General features: G+C 49.5%; 1 protein-coding gene across 2 annotated transcripts in view; it reads right to left on the bottom strand.

The window, feature by feature from the left end:
• LOC146788707 (NXPE family member 4-like) overlaps window positions 1-21,649 on the bottom strand; it is a 652,915-nt gene that overhangs the window by 305,716 nt on the left and 325,550 nt on the right. For both annotated transcript variants that reach the window (XM_085630307.1, XM_085630310.1), the window contains exon 3: window positions 15,568-16,361. In XM_085630307.1, coding sequence (XP_085486433.1) covers window positions 15,568-16,361 — 794 coding nt within the window. The remainder of the gene's footprint in view (window positions 1-15,567; window positions 16,362-21,649) is intronic.

The raw sequence follows: 21,649 nt of genomic DNA, 5'->3' as shown, positions 1-21,649 counted from the left end.
GTGTACTTGGGACACCAAGTTGGGAGTGGCCAGGTGGCACCCCTTCAGCCCAAGATAGAAACCATCCTGAATTGGGAGGCGCCCAAAACCCAGACAGAGGTGAGAGCCTTCCTAGGTCTCACTGGGTACTACAGGAGGTTTGTCAAGGGGTATGGCAACATGGTTGCCCCCTTGACAGCGCTGACTTCGAAGAAGCAGCCCAGGAAAGTGATTTGGACTGACACCTGCCAGAAAGCTTTTGAGGCCTTGAAAACTGCTATGTGCACGGCGCCCGTGCTCTTGGCTCCCAACTTCTCCAAAGAGTTTATCATTCAGACAGACGCTTCAGAGCATGGTGTGGGGGCTGTTCTTTCACAGATTAATGAGGAGGGCCTAGATCAACCCGTAGCCTTTCTTAGCAGGAGGTTACTTCCACGGGAACAGAGGTGGAGTGCTATTGAGCGTGAGGCATTTGCTGTGGTCTGGGCGCTGAAGAAGCTAAGACCCTACTTGTTTGGATCTCACTTCCGGGTTCAGACGGACCACAGGCCCCTCAGATGGTTGATGCATATGAGGGGTGAGAATCCAAAGCTGTTGAGGTGGTCCATTTCCCTACAGGGTATGGATTTCACGGTGGAACATCGCCCTGGTACAGATCACGCCAATGCTGACGGTCTGTCCAGATTTTTCCGCCTTAGTGATGAGAAACTCCCTGGGGTAGGGTAGTTCTCCCCACTTTTCAGCTGGAGGGGACACGTGTTAGACCTGGCACCTTGGCGTGAGTCTCCCTTCCTCTTTTTGTCGCTGTGCCTCATGTGTTTTTATGGTGTTGGCCGCTCAGCGCGCTGTGCCACTGCCAACCAGTGTCGCGGTGTGAGTGCTCCCTTGTAAATTGTATATGTTGGTTGGATTCCATGATTGGATTGTTTGATTTACTATCAGACCCCAGTAAAGTGCGCCAGGAGCGCCAGGGCATGTAAATGCAAACACCGCTGGTGGGCTTGCAGCACGGGTTGTGCCACCCACAGAAGCGGCCGGTAAAATACGTCTACGGTCTGCCATCGCAGAACCTGCGTGCAGTCTGGTACTGACATGCTGACTGGCAAGTGCCCACACTTGCCGGTCCCTAAAACCTTCCCTTAACTTCATGTTAGTCACCCCTCTGGTAGGCCCCTGGGCAAGGTGCGTTGCAAGCATAAGGTAGGACAAGCCTGGATGCGTGGCATGTCCTAGTAGTGAATGACCGCCATCTTGTTGTTCACTACTGTAAGGCTACCCTGTTCTCATAGGCAAGTATGGGCGGCCTGGATTGTTACACCCTATGATCCTAACCGACCCAGGGAACATGGTAGAAGATCGAGTTTAGTATGCCTGAACTCGGAATAATAAGGTACATCTTTTCGCAAGGTTTATTTTAATATTCCGGGTTTGCAAATGCCGCTTTTAGAAAGCTGGCCTTTGCTTGCCTAAACCTTTCATCCCGCCTCTGCGTGATGTGTATCTGATGTCTGGCTGGTATGAGTGACAGGGCTGGGGGAACCCAGATGGGCAGGGCTAGGTAGCCTGGTGGTGAATAGGACGATCGACAGGTAGATGGGTGGGAGGAGTGCTCCTAGGCTCTGAATAGGACAGTGCTCTGCCACCTCAATGCCGGCTCCGCCCCCTGTGGAGCGTCTGAGGACTCTGCCCTGCACTCTGAAAGGAGAAGCCTGCATCGCGTAAACAAAGTGCTCAGAAACCGGACTGGACTAGGCAAAAGACCCCCTGGCCTGGGAGAACAAAAGATCTGCTGTATAAATGGAGGAGCCCTGCTCCTAAGAAACTAGATCCGCTTTTGACCAAGAAGAATCTCTGCCTGAGGAGGAGGCACCGGGAAAGCTGTAAGAAGGATTGGCCTGCAGTGGTGACCTTGCTGCCAAAGGGGAGAAGAGAAACTGTTGCTGAAGACTTTGCTTTATTTTTACTTTCAAGACTTGTGCTTTTCAAAACTATCTCCAAGGGCTTGGAACTGAGCTTGCCCCCTGAACTGAGCCCCAGGACCATTGGGCTCTACCTGATCTTCACTCGCCTGCCGCTGGACTGTGGTGTCCTTTCCCTCGCCGGAGCTGTGACCCTCGTGCCTCAGTCCCTCCCTGAGCCGTGACCAGGACTGCTTAGCCGCCCCCGCCTTGGGAAGAGCCTCGCTCGATCGGAGCCGCTCCCCCTACGCTGTGCTGGGCTGCCCCTGTCACCTCGCTCGCTGCGCACCTTCACCCTCCCGCCGGAACCGGCGTTGTGAGCATCTCCAAGCCTCGGACGGCCCAGACGTAATCTGCGTGCCCGGCTGCCCCGCTTTGTTCACCCGCCACCTGCAACACCCCGCTCTTGTCGTGAGCCTGAAGATCAGACCCCCATCGTGAAGTGTGGGAGCCTCGGACGCCGCCTCGCCCTTCTGTCGAAGAGCCGCTGAAATCCCGCACCCGCCTTTGCGTCAAGAAACAAGGTACTGTACTTACGAACTCGACCGCGAGCTCGCATCGGATCCAGAGTCCGCAACGTTCTGATTTCCCTGTCATCTGCCGTGTGCTTCCCGGGCGCCGCCTCAGCACGAAGTGCGCTGAGGCCTACAGTTACCTTGTGCCCGCCTAAAGAACTTTCCGTAACAAAGAGACTTTACCGTATTTCAAAGAGTTGTGGCCCCATCAGTTTAACGTTACTGGGCCTTGTATTTGAATCTGCTGAAACTACATAAAAGCTTATTTTATATACTACCTGATTGGTGTCCGTTTGTGGTGCATGCAAGGGGTTTACTGTATGTGTAATTGCATTTGCATAACCGTGTACGCCTGAGACTTAGCCTAGACTGCTCGCGCCACGCACCTAGAGGGTGAGCAGGGGTTATTCTGGGGAGTCATCCTTCGCCCTGACAAGAAGTAAAGGGTCCCTGCTTGTTGTGGGGTCACACCTGCGTCAACCAGAGCCCCCTCATTTCTAACAGAGCCTGTATCCCCTAGAGTCAGAACTGATGAGACCAGTCTTTAGTGGGACTGTTATGGATGGGAGCCTGTATCCCCTAGAGTCAGAACTGATGAGACCAGTCTTTACTGGGAGTGCCATGGATGGGAGTCTGTCAGAACTGATGAGACCAGTATTTCCTGTTGGTCTTATGGATGGGATTCTGTCAGAACTGATGAGACCAGTCCTTACTGGGTGTCTTATGGATGGGAGCCTGTATCCCCTGTAATCAGAACTGATGAGACCAGTCTTTACTGGGAGTGTTATGGATGAGAGCCTCTATCCCCTGGAGTCAGAACTGATGAGACCAGTCTTTACTGATAGTCTTATGCATGGGAATCTGTCAGAACTGATGAGACCAGTCCTTACTGGGTGTCATATGGGTGGGAGCCTGAAATAACAGATGAGACCAATCTTTACTGGGAGTGTTATGGATGGGAGCCTGTATCCCCTGGAGTCAGAACTGATGAGACCAGTCTTTAGTGGGAGTCTTATGGTTGGGAGCCTGTCAGAACTGATGAGACCAGTCTTAACTGGGAGTCTTACGGATGAGATTCAGTCAGAACTGATGAGGCCAATCTTTACTGGGAGTCTTATGGATGTGAGTCTTTCAGAACTGATGATACCAGTCTTTACTGGGAGTCTTATGCATGGGAGTCTGCCAGAACTGATGAGACCAGTCTTTACTGGGAGTGTTATGGATGGGAGCCTGTATCCCCTGGAGTCAGAACTGATGAGACCAGTCTTTACTGGGAGTGTTATGGATGGGAGCCTGAATCCCCTGGAGTCAGAACTGATGAGACCATTCTTTACTGGGAGTGTTATGGATGGGAGCCTGTATCCCCTGGAGTCAGAACTGATGAGACCAGTCTTTACTGGGAGTGCTATGGATGGGATTTTGTCAGAACCGATGAGACCATACTTTACAGGGAGTCTTATGGATAGGAGCCTTTATCCCCTGGAGTGAGAACTGATGAGACCAGTCTTTACTGGGAGTCTTATGAATGGGAGTCTGTCAGAACTGATGAGACCAGTTTTTACTGGGAGTGTTATGGATGGGAGCCTGTCAGAATTGGTGAGAGCAGTCTTTACTGGGAGTGCTATGGATGAGAGCCTGTATCCCCTGGAGTCAGAACTGATGTGAGCAGTCTTTACTGGGAGTGTTATGGATGGGAGCCTGTATCCCCTGGAGTCAGATCTGATGAGACCAGTTTTTACTGGGAGTGTTATGGATGGGAGCCTGTCAGAACTGATGAGACCAGTCTTTACTGGGAGTCTTATGGATGAGATTCGGTCAGAACTGATGAGGCCAATCTTTATTGGTAGTCTTATGGATGGGAGCCTGTATCCCCTGGAGTCAGAACTGATGCGACCAGTCTTTAATGGGAGTCTTATGGATGGGAATCTTTCGGAACTGATGATACCAGTCTTTACTGGGAGTCTTATGCATGGGAGTCTGTCAGAACTGATGAGACCAGTCTTTACTGGGAGTGTTATGGATGGGAGCCTGTATCCCGTGGAGTCAGAACTGATGAGACCAGTCTTTACTGGGAGTGTTATGGATGGGAGCCTGTATCCCCTGGAGTCAGAACTGATGAGACCAGTCTTTTCTGGGAGTGCTATGGATGGGAGTCTGTATCCCCTTGAGTCAGAACTGATGAGACCAGTCTTTACTGGGAGTCTTATGGATGGGAGTCTGTCAGAACTGATGAGACCAGTTTTTACTGGGAGTGTTATGGATGGAAGCCTGTCAGAACTGATGAGAGCAGCCTTTACTGGGAGTGCTATGGATGGGAGCCTTTATCCCCTGGAGTCAGAACTGATGAGAGCAGTCTTTACTGGGAGTGCTATGGATGGGAGCCTGTATCCCCTGGAGTCAGAACTGATGAGACCAGTTTTTACTGGGAGTGTTATGGATGGGAGCCTGTCAGAACTGATGAGACCAGTCTTTACTGGGAGTCTTACGGATGAGATTCGGTCAGAACTGATGAGGCCAATCTTTACTGGTAGTCTCATGGATGGGAGCCTGTATCCCCTGGAGTCAGAACTGATGCGACCAGTCTTTAATGGGAGTCTTATGGATGGGAGTCTTTCGGAACTGATGATACCAGTCTTTACTGGGAGTCTTATGCATGGGAGTCTGTCAGAACTGATGAGACCAGTCTTTTCTGAGAGTGTTATGGATGGGAGCCTGTGTCCCGTGGAGTCAGAACTGATGAGACCAGTCTTTTCTGGGAGTGCTATGGATGGGAGTCTGTCTGAACTGATGAGACCAGTCTTTACTGGGAGTCCTACGGATGGGATTTTGTCAGAACCGATGAGACCAGACTTTACAGTGAGTCTTATGGATAGGAGCCTGTCTCCCCTGGAGTGAGAACTTATGAGACCAGTCTTTACTGGGAGTCTTATGGATGGGAGTCTGTCAGAACTGATGCGACCAGTCTTTACTGGGAGTCTTATGGATGGGGGTCTGTCAGAATTGATGGGACTAGTCTTTACTGGGAGTCGTATGGATGGGAGCCTGTATCCCCTGGAGTCAGAACTGATGAGACCAGTTTTTACTGGGAGTGTTATGGATCGGACCCTGTATCCCCTGGAGTCAGAACGGATGAGACCAGCCTTACTGGGAGTCGTATGGATGGGAGCCTGTATCCCCTGGAATCAGAACTGATGAGACCAGTCTTTACTGGGAGTGCTATGGATGGGAGTCTGTCAGAACTGATGAGACCAGTCTTTCCAAGGGAGTCTTACGGATGGGATTCTGTCAGAACTGATGAGACCAGTCTTTACTGGGAGTGTTAGGGATGGGAGCCTGTATCCCCTGGAGTCAGAACTGATGAGAGCAGTCTTTACTGGGAGTGCTATGGATGGGAGCCTGTATCCCCTGGAGTCAGAACTGATGAGACCAGTTTTTACTGGGAGTGTTATGGATGGGAGCCTGTCAGAACTGATGAGACCAGTCTTTACCAGGAGACTTATGGATGGGATTTTGTCAGAACCGATGAGACCAGACTTTACAGGGAGTCTTATGGATAGGAGCCTGTCTCCCCTGGAGTGAGAACTGATGAGACCAGTCTTTACTGGGAGTCTTATGGATGGGAGTCTGTCAGAACTGATGAGACCAGTCTTTACTGGGAGTCTAAGGATGGGGGTCTGTCAGAACTGATGGGACTAGTCTTTACTGGGAGTCGTATGGATGGGAGCCTGTATCCCCTGGAGTCAGAACTGATGAGACCAGTTTTTACTGGGAGTGTTATGGATCGGACCCTGTATCCCCTGGAGTCAGAACGGATGAGACCAGTCTTTACTGGGAGTCGTATGGATGGGAGCCTGTATCCCCTGGAATCAGAACTGATGAGACCAGTATTTACTGGGAGTGCTATGGATGGGAGTCTGTCAGAACTGATGAGACCAGTCTTTACTGGGAGTCTTACGGATGGGATTCTGTCAGAACTGATGAGACCAGTCTTTATCAGGAGTCTTTTGGATGGGGGTCTGTCAGAACTGATGAGACTAGTCTTTACTGGGAGTCGTATGGATGGGAGCCTGTATCCCCTGGAGTCAGAACTGATGAAACCAGTTTTTACTGGGAGTGTTATGGATCAGAGCCTGTATCCCCTGAAGTCAGAACTGATGAGACCAGCCTTTACTGGGAGTGTTATGGATCGGAGCCTGTATCCCCTGGAGTCAGAACGGATGAGCCCAGTCTTTACTGGGAGTCGTATGGATGGGAGCCTGTATCCCCTGGAGTCAGAACTGATGAGGCCAGTATTTACTGGGAGTCTTACGGATGGGAGTCTGTCTGAACTGATGAGACCAGTCTTTACTGGGAGTGTTATGGATGGGAGCCTGTATCCCGTGGAGTCAGAACTGATGAGACCAGTCTTTACTGGGAGTGTTATGGATGGGAGCCTGTATCCCCTGGAGTCAGAACTGATGAGACCAGTCTTTTCTGGGAGTGGTATGGATAGGAGTAAGGGTGGGCGTAGTTCGCGAAGTAGCACTTCGCGAAGCTACGCAAAGTGAAGTTCGCACTACGCGAGCTACGCGTAGCACTTCGCGAACTGCGAAGTAACATGTTCGCACTGTGCAAGATGTTGTTTTCAATGATTGCACAGTGCGGACAAGCAACCGGCACTGTGCAATCATTGAAAATGGCATCTTGCACAGTGCGAGCTGTAGTTTTCTGCTGCTCGAGTAGATTTTTACTCGAGCTGCAGCTTTCTCAACGCGAACTGGTAGTTTCTCATCGCGAGCGGTCGCGAGCATATGCGACCCCTCGCAATGAGAAACCTGACCTTCTCGCGTTGGGAATCTCGCCGGGAGGTTTATTTTCCATGCTCGCGATCGCGAACAAGGAAAAAGTCTCGCCAGGATGTCATTTTGCTTGCTCGCGGTCGCCAACTTGACGTTGAGGACCGCGAGCAAGTAAAAAATGACCGCAGCACTACGCAACGCTACGCTACGCGTGTTCGCACTGTGCTACCTGCAGTTCGCGTAGTGCGAAGTAGCGCGAACTTCGCAAACTACGCGAGCGTAGCGTAGTGCTTCACCCAGGCCTAGATAGGAGTCTGTCCGAACTGATGAGAACAGTCTTTACTGGGAGTCTTACGGATGGGATTTTGTCAGAACCTATGAGACCAGACTTTACAGGGAGTCTTATGGATAGGAGCCTGTCTCCCCTGGAGTGAGAACTGATGAGACCAGTCTTTACTGGGAGTCTTATGGATGGGAGTCTGTCAGAACTGATGAGACCAGTCTTTACTGGGAGTCTAATGGATGGAGGTCTGTCAGAACTGATGAGACTAGTCTTTACTGGGAGTCGTATGGATGGGAGCCTGTATCCCCTGGAGTCAGAACTGATGAGACTAGTTTTTACTGGGAGTGTTATGGATCGGACCCTGTATCCCCTGGAGTCAGAACGGATGAGACCAGTCTTTACTGGGAGTCGTATGGATGGGAGCCTGTATCCCCTGGAATCAGAACTGATGAGACCAGTATTTACTGGGAGTGCTATGGATGGGAGTCTGTCAGAACTGATGAGACCAGTCTTTACTGGGAGTCTCACGGATGGGATTCTGTCAGAACTGATGAGACCAGTCTTCACCAGGAGTCTTATGGATGGGAGCCTGTATCCCCTAGAGTCAGAACTGATGAGACCAGTCTTTACTGGGAGTGATATGGATGGGAGTCTGTCAGAACTGGTGAGAGCAGTCTTTACTGGGAGTGCTATGGATGGGAGTCTGTCAGAACTGATGAGACCAGTCTTTCCAAGGGAGTCTTACGGATGGGATTCTGTCAGAACTGATGAGACCAGCCTTACTGGGAGTCGTATGGATGGGAGCCTGTATCCCCTGGAATCAGAACTGATGAGACCAGTCTTTACTGGGAGTGCTATGGATGGGAGTCTGTCAGAACTGATGAGACCAGTCTTTCCAAGGGAGTCTTACGGATGGGATTCTGTCAGAACTGATGAGACCAGTCTTTACTGGGAGTGTTAGGGATGGGAGCCTGTATCCCCTGGAGTCAGAACTGATGAGAGCAGTCTTTACTGGGAGTGCTATGGATGGGAGCCTGTATCCCCTGGAGTCAGAACTGATGAGACCAGTTTTTACTGGGAGTGTTATGGATGGGAGCCTGTCAGAACTGATGAGACCAGTCTTTACCAGGAGACTTATGGATGGGATTTTGTCAGAACCGATGAGACCAGACTTTACAGGGAGTCTTATGGATAGGAGCCTGTCTCCCCTGGAGTGAGAACTGATGAGACCAGTCTTTACTGGGAGTCTTATGGATGGGAGTCTGTCAGAACTGATGAGACCAGTCTTTACTGGGAGTCTAAGGATGGGGGTCTGTCAGAACTGATGGGACTAGTCTTTACTGGGAGTCGTATGGATGGGAGCCTGTATCCCCTGGAGTCAGAACTGATGAGACCAGTTTTTACTGGGAGTGTTATGGATCGGACCCTGTATCCCCTGGAGTCAGAACGGATGAGACCAGTCTTTACTGGGAGTCGTATGGATGGGAGCCTGTATCCCCTGGAATCAGAACTGATGAGACCAGTATTTACTGGGAGTGCTATGGATGGGAGTCTGTCAGAACTGATGAGACCAGTCTTTACTGGGAGTCTTACGGATGGGATTCTGTCAGAACTGATGAGACCAGTCTTTATCAGGAGTCTTTTGGATGGGGGTCTGTCAGAACTGATGAGACTAGTCTTTACTGGGAGTCGTATGGATGGGAGCCTGTATCCCCTGGAGTCAGAACTGATGAAACCAGTTTTTACTGGGAGTGTTATGGATCAGAGCCTGTATCCCCTGAAGTCAGAACTGATGAGACCAGCCTTTACTGGGAGTGTTATGGATCGGAGCCTGTATCCCCTGGAGTCAGAACGGATGAGCCCAGTCTTTACTGGGAGTCGTATGGATGGGAGCCTGTATCCCCTGGAGTCAGAACTGATGAGGCCAGTATTTACTGGGAGTCTTACGGATGGGAGTCTGTCTGAACTGATGAGACCAGTCTTTACTGGGAGTGTTATGGATGGGAGCCTGTATCCCGTGGAGTCAGAACTGATGAGACCAGTCTTTACTGGGAGTGTTATGGATGGGAGCCTGTATCCCCTGGAGTCAGAACTGATGAGACCAGTCTTTTCTGGGAGTGGTATGGATAGGAGTAAGGGTGGGCGTAGTTCGCGAAGTAGCACTTCGCGAAGCTACGCAAAGTGAAGTTCGCACTACGCGAGCTACGCGTAGCACTTCGCGAACTGCGAAGTAACATGTTCGCACTGTGCAAGATGTTGTTTTCAATGATTGCACAGTGCGGACAAGCAACCGGCACTGTGCAATCATTGAAAATGGCATCTTGCACAGTGCGAGCTGTAGTTTTCTGCTGCTCGAGTAGATTTTTACTCGAGCTGCAGCTTTCTCAACGCGAACTGGTAGTTTCTCATCGCGAGCGGTCGCGAGCATATGCGACCCCTCGCAATGAGAAACCTGACCTTCTCGCGTTGGGAATCTCGCCGGGAGGTTTATTTTCCATGCTCGCGATCGCGAACAAGGAAAAAGTCTCGCCAGGATGTCATTTTGCTTGCTCGCGGTCGCCAACTTGACGTTGAGGACCGCGAGCAAGTAAAAAATGACCGCAGCACTACGCAACGCTACGCTACGCGTGTTCGCACTGTGCTACCTGCAGTTCGCGTAGTGCGAAGTAGCGCGAACTTCGCAAACTACGCGAGCGTAGCGTAGTGCTTCGCCCAGGCCTAGATAGGAGTCTGTCCGAACTGATGAGAACAGTCTTTACTGGGAGTCTTACGGATGGGATTTTGTCAGAACCTATGAGACCAGACTTTACAGGGAGTCTTATGGATAGGAGCCTGTCTCCCCTGGAGTGAGAACTGATGAGACCAGTCTTTACTGGGAGTCTTATGGATGGGAGTCTGTCAGAACTGATGAGACCAGTCTTTACTGGGAGTCTAATGGATGGAGGTCTGTCAGAACTGATGAGACTAGTCTTTACTGGGAGTCGTATGGATGGGAGCCTGTATCCCCTGGAGTCAGAACTGATGAGACTAGTTTTTACTGGGAGTGTTATGGATCGGACCCTGTATCCCCTGGAGTCAGAACGGATGAGACCAGTCTTTACTGGGAGTCGTATGGATGGGAGCCTGTATCCCCTGGAATCAGAACTGATGAGACCAGTATTTACTGGGAGTGCTATGGATGGGAGTCTGTCAGAACTGATGAGACCAGTCTTTACTGGGAGTCTCACGGATGGGATTCTGTCAGAACTGATGAGACCAGTCTTCACCAGGAGTCTTATGGATGGGAGCCTGTATCCCCTAGAGTCAGAACTGATGAGACCAGTCTTTACTGGGAGTGATATGGATGGGAGTCTGTCAGAACTGGTGAGAGCAGTCTTTACTGGGAGTGCTATGGATGGGAGTCTGTCAGAACTGATGAGACCAGTCTTTCCAAGGGAGTCTTACGGATGGGATTCTGTCAGAACTGATGAGACCAGTCTTTACTGGGAGTCTTATGGATGGGAGCCTGTATCCCCTGGAGTCAGAACTGATGAGAGCAGTCTTTACTGGGAGTGCTATGGATGGGAGCCTGTATCCCCTGGAGTCAGAACTGATGAGACCAGTTTTTACTGGGAGTGTTATGGATGGGAGCCTGTCAGAACTGATGAGACCAGTCTTTACCAGGAGACTTATGGATGGGAGCCTGTATCCCCTAGAATCAGAACTGATGAGACCAGTCTTTTCTGGGAGTGCTATGGATGGGAGTCTGTCTGAACAGATGAGACCAGTCTTTACTGGGAGTGTTAGGGATGGGAGCCTGTATCCCGTGGAGTCAGAACTGATGAGACCAGTCTTTACTGGGAGTGTTATGGATGGGAGCCTGTATCCCCTGGAGTCAGAACTGATGAGACCAGTCTTTTCTGGGAGTGGTATGGATAGGAGTCTGTCCGAACTGATGAGACCAGTCTTTACTGGGAGTCTTAAGGATGGGATTTTGTCAGAACCGATGAGACCAGACTTTACAGGGAGTCTTATGGATAGGAGCCTGTCTCCCCTGGAGTGAGAACTGATGAGACCAGTCTTTACTGGGAGTCTTATGGATGGGAGTCTGTCAGAACTGATGAGACCAGTCTTTACTGGGAGTCTAATGGATGGGGGTCTGTCAAAACTGATGAGACTAGTCTTTACTGGGAGTCGTATGGATGGGAGCCTGTATCCCCTGGAGTCAGAACTGATGAGACCAGTTTTTACTGGGAGTGTTATGGATGGGAGCCTGTATCCCCTGGAGTCAGAACTGATGAGACCAGTCTTTACTGGGAGTGCTATGGATGGGAGTCTGTCTGAACTGATGAGACCAGTCTTTACTGGGAGTCTTATGGATGGGATTTTGTCAGAACCGATGAGACCATACTTTACAGGGAGTCTTATGGATAGGAGCCTGTATCCCCTGGAGTGAGAACTGATGAGACCAGTCTTTACTGGGAGTCTTATGGATGGGAGTCTGTCAGAACTGATGAGACCAGTTTTTACTGGGAGTGTTATGGATGGGAGCCTGTCAGAACTGATGAGAGCAGCCTTTACTGGGAGTGCTATGGATGGGAGCCTGTATCCCCTGGAGTCAGAACTGATGAGAGCAGTCTTTACTGGGAGTGCTATGGATGGGAGCCTGTATCCCCTGGAGTCAGAACTGATGAGACCAGTTTTTACTGGGAGTGTTATGGATGGGAGCCTGTCAGAACTGGTGAGACCAGTCTTTACTGGGAGTCTTACGGATGAGATTCGGTCAGAACTGATGAGGCCAATCTTTACTGGTAGTCTCATGGATGGGAGCCTGTATCCCCTGGAGTCAGAACTGATGCGACCAGTCTTTAATGGGAGTCTTATGGATGGGAGTCTTTCGGAACTGATGATACCAGTCTTTACTGGGAGTCTTATGCATGGGAGTCTGTCAGAACTGATGAGACCAGTCTTTACTGAGAGTCTTATGGATGGGAGCCTGTATCCCGTGGAGTCTGAACTGATGAGACCAGTCTTTTCTGGGAGTGCGATGGATGGGAGTCTGTCTGAACTGATGAGACCAGTCTTTACTGGGAGTCCTACGGATAGGATTTTGTCAGAACCGATGAGACCAGACTTTACAGGGAGTCTTATGGATAGGAGCCTGTCTCCCCTGGAGTGAGAACTTATGAGACCAGTCTTTACTGGGAGTCTTATGGATGGGAGTCTGTCAGAACTGATGAGACCAGTCTTTACTGGGAGTCTTATGGATGGGGGTCTGTCAGAACTGATGAGACTAGTCTTTACTGGGAGTCGTATGGATGGGAGCCTGTATCCCCTGGAGTCAGAACTGATGAAACCAGTTTTTACTGGGAGTGTTATGGATCAGAGCCTGTATCCCCTGGAGTCAGAACTGATGAGACCAGCCTTTACTGGGAGTGTTATGGATCGGAGCCTGTATCCCCTGGAGTCAGAACTGATGAGACCAGTATTTACTGGGAGTCTTACGGATGGGATTCTGTCAGAACTGATGAGACCAGTCTTTACCAGGAGACTTATGGATGGGAGCCTGTATCCCCTAGAGTCAGAACTGATGAGACCAGTCTTTTCTGGGAGTGCTATGGATGGGAGTCTGTCTGAACTGATGAGACCAGTCTTTACTGGGAGTGTTATGGATGGGAGCCTGTATCCCGTGGAGTCAGAACTGATGAGACCAGTCTTTACTGGGAGTGTTATGGATGGGAGCCTGTATCCCCTGGAGTCAGAACTGATGAGACCAGTCTTTTCTGGGAGTGGTATGGATAGGAGTCTGTCCGAACTGATGAGAACAGTCTTTACTGGGAGTCTTACGGATGGGATTTTGTCAGAACCGATGAGACCAGACTTTACAGGGAGTCTTATGGATAGGAGCCTGTCTCCCCTGGAGTGAGAACTGATGAGACCAGTCTTTACTGGGAGTCTTATGGATGGGAGTCTGTCAGAACTGATGAGACCAGTCTTTACTGGGAGTCTAATGGATGGAGGTCTGTCAGAACTGATGAGACTAGTCTTTACTGGGAGTCGTATGGATGGGAGCCTGTATCCCCTGGAGTCAGAACTGATGAGACCAGTTTTTACTGGGAGTGTTATGGATCGGACCCTGTATCCCCTGGAGTCAGAACGGATGAGACCAGTCTTTACTGGGAGTCGTATGGATGGGAGCCTGTATCCCCTGGAATCAGAACTGATGAGACCAGTATTTACTGGGAGTTCTATGGATGGGAGTCTGTCAGAACTGATGAGACCAGTCTTTACTGGGAGTCTTACGGATGGGATTCTGTCAGAACTGATGAGACCAGTCTTTACCAGGAGTCTTATGGATGGGAGCCTGTATCCCCTAGAGTCAGAACTGATGAGACCAGTCTTTACTGGGAGTGCTATGGATGGGAGTCTGTCAGAACTGGTGAGACCAGTCTTTACTGGGAGTGCTATGGATGGGAGTCTGTCAGAACTGATGAGACCAGTCTTTCCAAGGGAGTCTTACGGATGGGATTCTGTCAGAACTGATGAGACCAGTCTTTACTGGGAGTCTTATGGATGGGAGCCTGTATCCCCTGGAGTGACAACTGATGAGACGAGTCTTTACTGAGAGTCTTATGCATGGGAGTCTGTCAAAACTGATGAGACAAGTCCTTACTGGGTAACATATGGATGGGAGCCTGAAAGAACAGTTGAGACCAGTCTTTACTGGGAGTCTTACGGATGGGATTCTGTCAGAACTGATGAGGCCAATCTTTACTGGTAGTCTTATGGATGGGAGTCTGTCAGAACTGATGAGAGCAGTCTTTACTGGGAGTCATATGAATGGGAGTCTTTCAGAACTGATCAGACCAGTCTTTACTGGGAGTCTTATGCATGGGAGTCTGTCAGAACTGATAAGACCAGTCTTTACTGGGAGTGCTATGGATTGGAGCCTGTGTCCCCCGGAGTCAGAACTGATGAGACCAGTCTTTACTGGGAGTGCTATGGATGGGAGTCTGTCTGAACTGATGAGACCAGTCTTTACTGGGAGTCGTACGGATGGGATTCTGTCAGAACCAATGAGACCAGACTTTACAGAGAGTCTTATGGATAGGAGCCTGTATCCCCTGGAGTGAGAACTGATGAGACCAGTCTTTACTGGGAGTCTTATGGATGGGAGTCTGTCAGAACTGATGAGACCAGTCTTTACTGGGAGTCTTATGGATTGGGGTCTCTCAGAACTGATGAGACCGGTCTTTACTGGGAGTTTTATGGATGGGAGCCTGTAACCCCTGGAGTCAGAACTGATGAGACCAGTTTTTACTGGGAGTGTTATGGATCGGAGCCTGTATCCCCTGGAGTCAGAAGTGATGAGACAAGTCTTTACTGGGAGTGTTATGGATCGGAGCCTGTATCCCCTGGAGTCAGAACTGATGAAACCAGTCTTTACTGGGAGTCGTATGGATGGGAGCCTGTATCCCCTGGAGTCTGAACTGATGAGACCAGTCTTTACTGGGAGTGCTATGGATGGGAGTCTGTCAGAACTGATGAGACCAGTCTTTACTGGGAGTGCTATGGATGGGAGTCTGTCAGAACTGATGAGACCAGTCTTTCCAAGGGAGTCTTACGGATGGGATTCTGTCAGAAATGATGAGACCAGTCTTTACTGGGAGTCTTGTGGATGGGAGTCTCTCAGAACTGATGAGACCAGTCTTTACTGGGAGGTTTGCTGAAGTTGGACATTCCAACTTGGAAGTATTGCTGATGGGACAGTCTGTTCTATGAGTCGTCCTGAAGCTACAAGAAAGTTCCAATTAATAGAAAGACCTTCACATTCACATGTGTATCCAAAGTGGGTAAAGTTTTATGGTGCATATAGGTGCCATAATGATGGTGAGGAATGGTCCATGGTACGTTACAGCTATAACGCAGGATTCTTAAATTAAGTGGAAGCTCTACATAGAGAATTTACATGTTGAAGAGCAGACACTCAGTGGTGGTGAGGTAGGACCCAGTAATGTCACAACTATCAGGGCTGTTTCTTCTGCACAGTATAGGAAGATCATTTAAGGACCTACCTGTCGAAGAGCGGCCGTTCCAGGTCAGTGAAGTAGGACTCGTGTGTAAAGTAGCTTGTCATTTGTGTTATGGTGGCGCAGGGCATGTGAGCCGGCTTGATGCAGTAGAATGGATACTCATCTCTGTTCTCCATGATGTTGCAGACCTCCTCTTCGGTGTCCAAGTCATAGGCGCACGTGGCTTCAATACTATGCGTTGCATTGGTAAATTTCACCTTGTGAGCGATATACTTAAAGCCAGTATTTCTTGCCCTCCACAGAGTTGCCACAGCTTCGCTTGGGTGGATCAGAAAGAGGGAAATTTTCACTTTTCCTTTCCAGAATAAGGTAAAATGAGCATGATATGTTCCGTTGTGGAAGTCTGTGATCCTCCCAGAAGCTCCGGCCATGAGATCTGGTGAGTAGATTCTTGCTCGCAGCATGTCACCTCCATATTTCTTCCTGTTGCCCAAGTAGTCGTACATGTCGAGCTGTACCGTCACCTCGTCGCCGATACAGTAGCTCTCTCTGGGGCTTATGATGGACACCTTGCTCTTTTCAGTGCACGTTGTGTTGTCCAGGTGAGTGAATGTAACTTTGGGTATGAGCTTCTCTACTTCGCTCAGGATCTTTCTGACTTGTTGCTCAGTTTCATCTGGGTGACCTTTCATCTGGGTGAGGTTTGCACCCTCTAGGATGTCTTTGAGAGGGTTCATCAACATGACCTTCCTGTTGATTCCCAAGTCATTTTGCAAATTTGTTGATAAGGAAGATGGGAATGAATTGCTTTGGCAAAAATATCCTAATGTGATAAACTGAAAAGAAAAGAACAATGCAAAACAAATTATTACAGAAAATGTCTTCAAAGAACTCTTACGATTAGTTAAACTGTTTGGAGGCAGAGTTGGATTGAAGGCGAAAATCATGTCAACACAGCAACCCCTGTATTGTACAATACATTACCAGCCTGAGACTCCTACACCATGAAGTTGCAGTGGTGGTAGTTACTCTTACATCATGAAGGTGCAGTGGTGGTAGTTACTCTTACATCATGAAGGTGCAGTGGTGGTAGTTACTCTTACATCATGAAGGTGCAGTGGTGGTAGTTACTCTTACATCATGATGGTGCAGTGGTGGTAGTCACTCTTTAACCATGAAGGTGCAGTGGTGGTAGTCACTATTTAACTATGAAGGTGCAGTGGTGGTAGTCACTCTTTAACCATGAAGGTGCAGTGGTGGTAGTTACTCTTATATCATGAAGGTGCAGTGGTGGTAGTCACTCTTTAACCATGAAGGTGCAGTGGTCTTAGGGGCATATATATAAAAAACACAGATGTGCGAGTCCTTAATAGCGTTTGTTTGCAAATCGCTATTAAGGTCTCGCAAACTGCTATGTATGTAGGAATCGCAATAAAAATTGCGCTAACTATGCATTCCTTAATTACGAATCTCAAATTGCGAGTCGCAATTAAGGAATCTCTTTCGATTCATTCCTATGGGCCAAGAGGCCCTTAGGAATGAATGGGAATTGCATGCGCAAATTGCGAGTACCCAATAGGTACGCGCAAATTACGCACGCAATTTCAAGGGTTCTAAAAGGACACCCTGTTGCACCCCTGAAATGTGCATGTGTGCATATGTGGCACACATACATGCCCTAAGTGCATGCATGTGTGCCACATGGCACTTTGAAAAAAGAAAAAAAGAGCTTTTCTCCAGGAAATCGCAAATTACCACCAACTTGAAGTTGGTGCTAATTTGCAATTACTTAAGGCAATATCGCAATTTGCGATGCCTACTAGCATAGCATTTAGGGAATCGCAAATTGTAATTTTCTGAATGCATGTGCAAAATAGGGAATCGCAATTTATGCATTTCCTTATTTTGCGAGTAGGTTTTTGCCTACCTACATAGCATACAGCTAAATTGCGATCGCAAATGCGGTAATTCTGCGAATTTCAGCATTTGGAACATAACTTAGCATGATACATCTGGCCCTTGGTCTCTCTTACAACATAAGCTGCAGAGGTGTTAGTCACTCTTACAGCATGAAGGTGCAGTGGTGTCAGTCACTTATAATCACGAAGGTGCAGTGGTGTCAGTCACTTATAATCATGAAGGTGCAGTGGTGTCAGTCACTTATAATCATGAAGGTGCAGTGGTGTCAGTCACTTATAATCACGAAGGTGCAGTGGTGTCAGTCACTTATAATCATGAAGGTGCAGTGGTGTCAGTCACTTATAATCACGAAGGTGCAGTGGTGTCAGTCACTTATAATCATGAAGGTGCAGTGGTGTCAGTCACTTATAATCATGAAGGTGCAGTGCTGTTAGTCCTACATCATGAAAGTAGGGCATCACCGCAGCACACAACAGTATGAAGGGTATCACTGCAGCGCACAACAGAATGAAGGGTATCTGTTAGACGGACCGGGAGGGTCGGCCGAGGACAAGGGGAGAGGTCTCCGGGGAGAGCCGTCTCCAGCGATCGTACAGACAAGTAACTTCCCCCCCACAGATGTACACCACACAAGGATAGGTTTCAACGCTCTTTATAAGCAGTTTCTTAAGGTACGATGCAATGGTACAAGGAGGTCTGGACTCAGGGGTCCCCTCGATTCTAGTCTCTTGGTTGGGAAAGGGGGTAGCGGGACAGTCTGGTTACCAATCTGGTAGATGCAATGATGGATAGCTCACAATCCTCGAGCTTGGTGTTCTAGCTTGGACGGTCCGCGGCAGCGCCAGCAGGTCCCGGTGAAGATGGTTGTTACACGGTCCGCGGCAGCGCCAGCAGGTCCCGACGAAGATGGTCGTTACACGGTCCGCGGCAGCGCCAGCAGGTCCCGATGAAGATGGTCGTTACACGGTCCGCGGCAGCGCCAGCAGGTCCCGATGAAGATGGTCGTTACACGGTCCGCGGCAGCGCCAGCAGGTCCCGACGAGGATGGAGGATGAAGAAGGCCGCGGCAGCGCCAGCAGGCAGGACGGTAGTTCGCAAGGCAGGGCTACGGCAGCGCCGGTAGTCCGTGAAGGATGAGTTCTTCGCGGTGTCTCTCGACTCCAGGATACAACTACCTCCCTGCTCTGGAGCTGCCCTAGTTATAGGTCTGGCGCCCTTTGATGTCCGGACCCTCGCACTTGGAGGTCGGGAGGTCCGGGATGAGGGAGTCCAGACACCCAGCAGGGGGTGGAGCCAGCGCCCGGGGGAGCTGGAGGGCGATCGGCACCTGGCGGGGGGAGAGCCATCGACACTCCTTTCTCCCATTGACCTGCCAAGTGGTCCGTTCACCTCCTGGGTGGATGGTGGTGCCGGGATGGCGGGGCCTGGCCAGGCCCAGGGTTAGGGTCGAGCTGAGGCCACGCGGCCTCGTGGTGCAGTGTCCAAGATGGCGGCTGGTCCGGACGGGGGAGCCGGGAGTGGGTCGGCCCCATGGTACACAGATGTCCGGGGGCAGGAGTTCCGTCTGGAGACGGGTTGCGGGCTGGTCCTGTGGGTCACACCTGGAGGGCCGGGGCTTGGGCCGTGTCATGCGGGGAGGGAGCAAGCCCTTCATGTGGCCTGTCCAACAGTATCACTGAAGCGCACATCAGTATGAAGGGTATCACTGAAGCGCACATCAGTATGAAGGGTATCACTGAAGTGCAGATCAGTAAGAAGGGTATTACTGAAGCGCACATCAGTACTAAGGGTATCACTGAAGTGCACATCAGTACGTAGGGTATCACTGAAGGGCACATCAGTATGAAGGGTAGTACTGACGCACACATCAGTACGAAGGGTATCACTCAAGCGCACATCTGTATGAAGGGTATCAATGAAGCGCACATCAGTATGAAGGGTATCACTGAAGCGCAGATCAGTACAAAGGGTATCACTCAAGCGCACATCAGTACGAAGGATATCACTGAAGGGCACATCAGTATGAAGGGTAGTACTGACGCACACATCAGTACGAAGGGTATCACTCAAGCGCACATCTGTATGAAGGGTATCAATGAAGCGCACATCAGTATGAAGGGTATCACTGAAGTGCACATCAGTACGAAGGATATCACTGAAGCGCACATCAGTATGAGGGATATCACTGAAGGACACATCAGTATGAAGGGTATCACTCAAGTGCACATCTGTATGAATGATATCAATGAAGCGCACATCAGTATGAAGGGTTTCACTCAAGCGCACATCAGTATGAAGGGTATGACTGAAGCGCGCATTAGTATGAAGGGTTTCACTTAAGCGCAGATCAGTACGAAGGGTATCACTCAAGCGCACATCAGTATGAAGGGTATCACTGAAGGACACATCAGTATGAAGGGTATCACTGAAGCGCACATCAGTAAGAAGGGTATCACTAAAGTGCACATCAGTATGAAGTGTATCACTGAAGCAACCATCAGTACGAGGGGTATCACTGAAGTGCACATCAGGTCGAAGGGTATCAATGAGGTGCATATCAGTACCAAGGGTATCAATGAAGCCCACATAAGTATGAAGGGTATCACCAAAGCCCAGATCAGTACAAAGGGTATCACCAAAGCACACATCAGTATGAAGGGTATCACTCAAGCGCATATCTGTGTGAAGGGTATCAATGAAGCGCACATTAGTATGAAGGGTATCACTGAAACGCACATCAGAAGGAAGGGTATCTCTCAAGTACGCATCATTATGAAGGGTATCAATGAAGCACACATCAGTATGAAGGGTATCACTGAAGCGCAGATCAGTACAAAGGGTATCACTCAAGCGCACATCAGTACGAAGGATATCACTGAAGGGCACATCAGTATGAAGGGTAGTACTGAAGCCCACATTAGTATGAAGGGTATCACTGAAGCGCAGATCAGTACGAAGGGTATCACTGAAGTGCACATCAGTACGAAGGATATCACTGAAGGACACATCCGTATGAAGGGTAGTACTGACGCACACATCAGTGCGAAGGGTATCACTCAAGCGCACATCTGTATGAAGGGTATCAATGAAGCGCACATCAGTATGCAGGGTATCACTGAAGCCCACATTATTATGAAGGGTATCACTGAAGCGCAGATCAGTACGAAGGGTATCACTGAAGTGCACATCAGTACGAAGGATATCACTGAAGCGCACATCAGTATGAGGGATATCACTGAAGGACACATCAGTATGAAGGGTATCACTCAAGTGCACATCTGTATGAATGATATCAATGAAGCGCACATCAGTATGAAGGGTTTCACTCAAGCGCACATCAGTATGAAGGGTATGACTGAAGCGCGCATTAGTATGAAGGGTATCACTTAAGCGCAGATCAGTACGAAGGGTATCACTCAAGCGCACATCAGTATGAAGGGTATCACTGAAGGACACATCAGTATGAAGGGTATCACTGAAGCGCACATCAGTAAGAAGGGTATCACTAAAGTGCACATCAGTATGAAGTGTATCACTGAAGCAACCATCAGTACGAGGGGTATCACTGAAGTGCACATCAGGTCGAAGGGTATCAATGAGGTGCATATCAGTACGAAGGGTATCAATGAAGCCCACATAAGTATGAAGGGTATCACCAAAGCCCAGATCAGTCCAAAGGTATCACCAAAGCACACATCAGTATGAAGGGTATCACTCAAGCGCATATCTGTGTGAAGGGTATCAATGAAGCGCACATTAGTATGAAGGGTATCACTGAAACGCACATCAGAAGGAAGGGTATCTCTCAAGTACGCATCATTATGAAGGGTATCAATGAAGCACACATTAGTATGAAGGGTATCACTCAAGCGCACATCAGTATGAAGGGTATCACAGAAGCATACATCAGTACGAAGGGTATCACTGAAGTGCACATCAGTACAAAGGGTATCACTGAAGCGCACATCAGTATGAAGGGTATCACTGAAGTGCACAAGAGTATGAAAGGTATCACTGAAGCGCACATCAGTACGATGGGGAACACTGAAGCGCACATCAGTACGAAGGGTATCACTGTAGCGCACATCAGTGCGAAGGGTATCTCTGAAGCGCACATCAGTACGAACGGTATCACTTAAGCGCACATCAGTACGAAGGGTATCACTTAAGCGCTCATTATTATGAATTTTATCACTTAGGCGCA

The sequence above is a fragment of the Triturus cristatus genome, chromosome 10 (genome assembly GCF_964204655.1).
Source record: "Triturus cristatus chromosome 10, aTriCri1.1, whole genome shotgun sequence".
NCBI classification, from domain to species: domain Eukaryota; kingdom Metazoa; phylum Chordata; class Amphibia; order Caudata; family Salamandridae; genus Triturus; species Triturus cristatus.
This window is presented reverse-complemented; position numbering and strand designations above follow the sequence as displayed.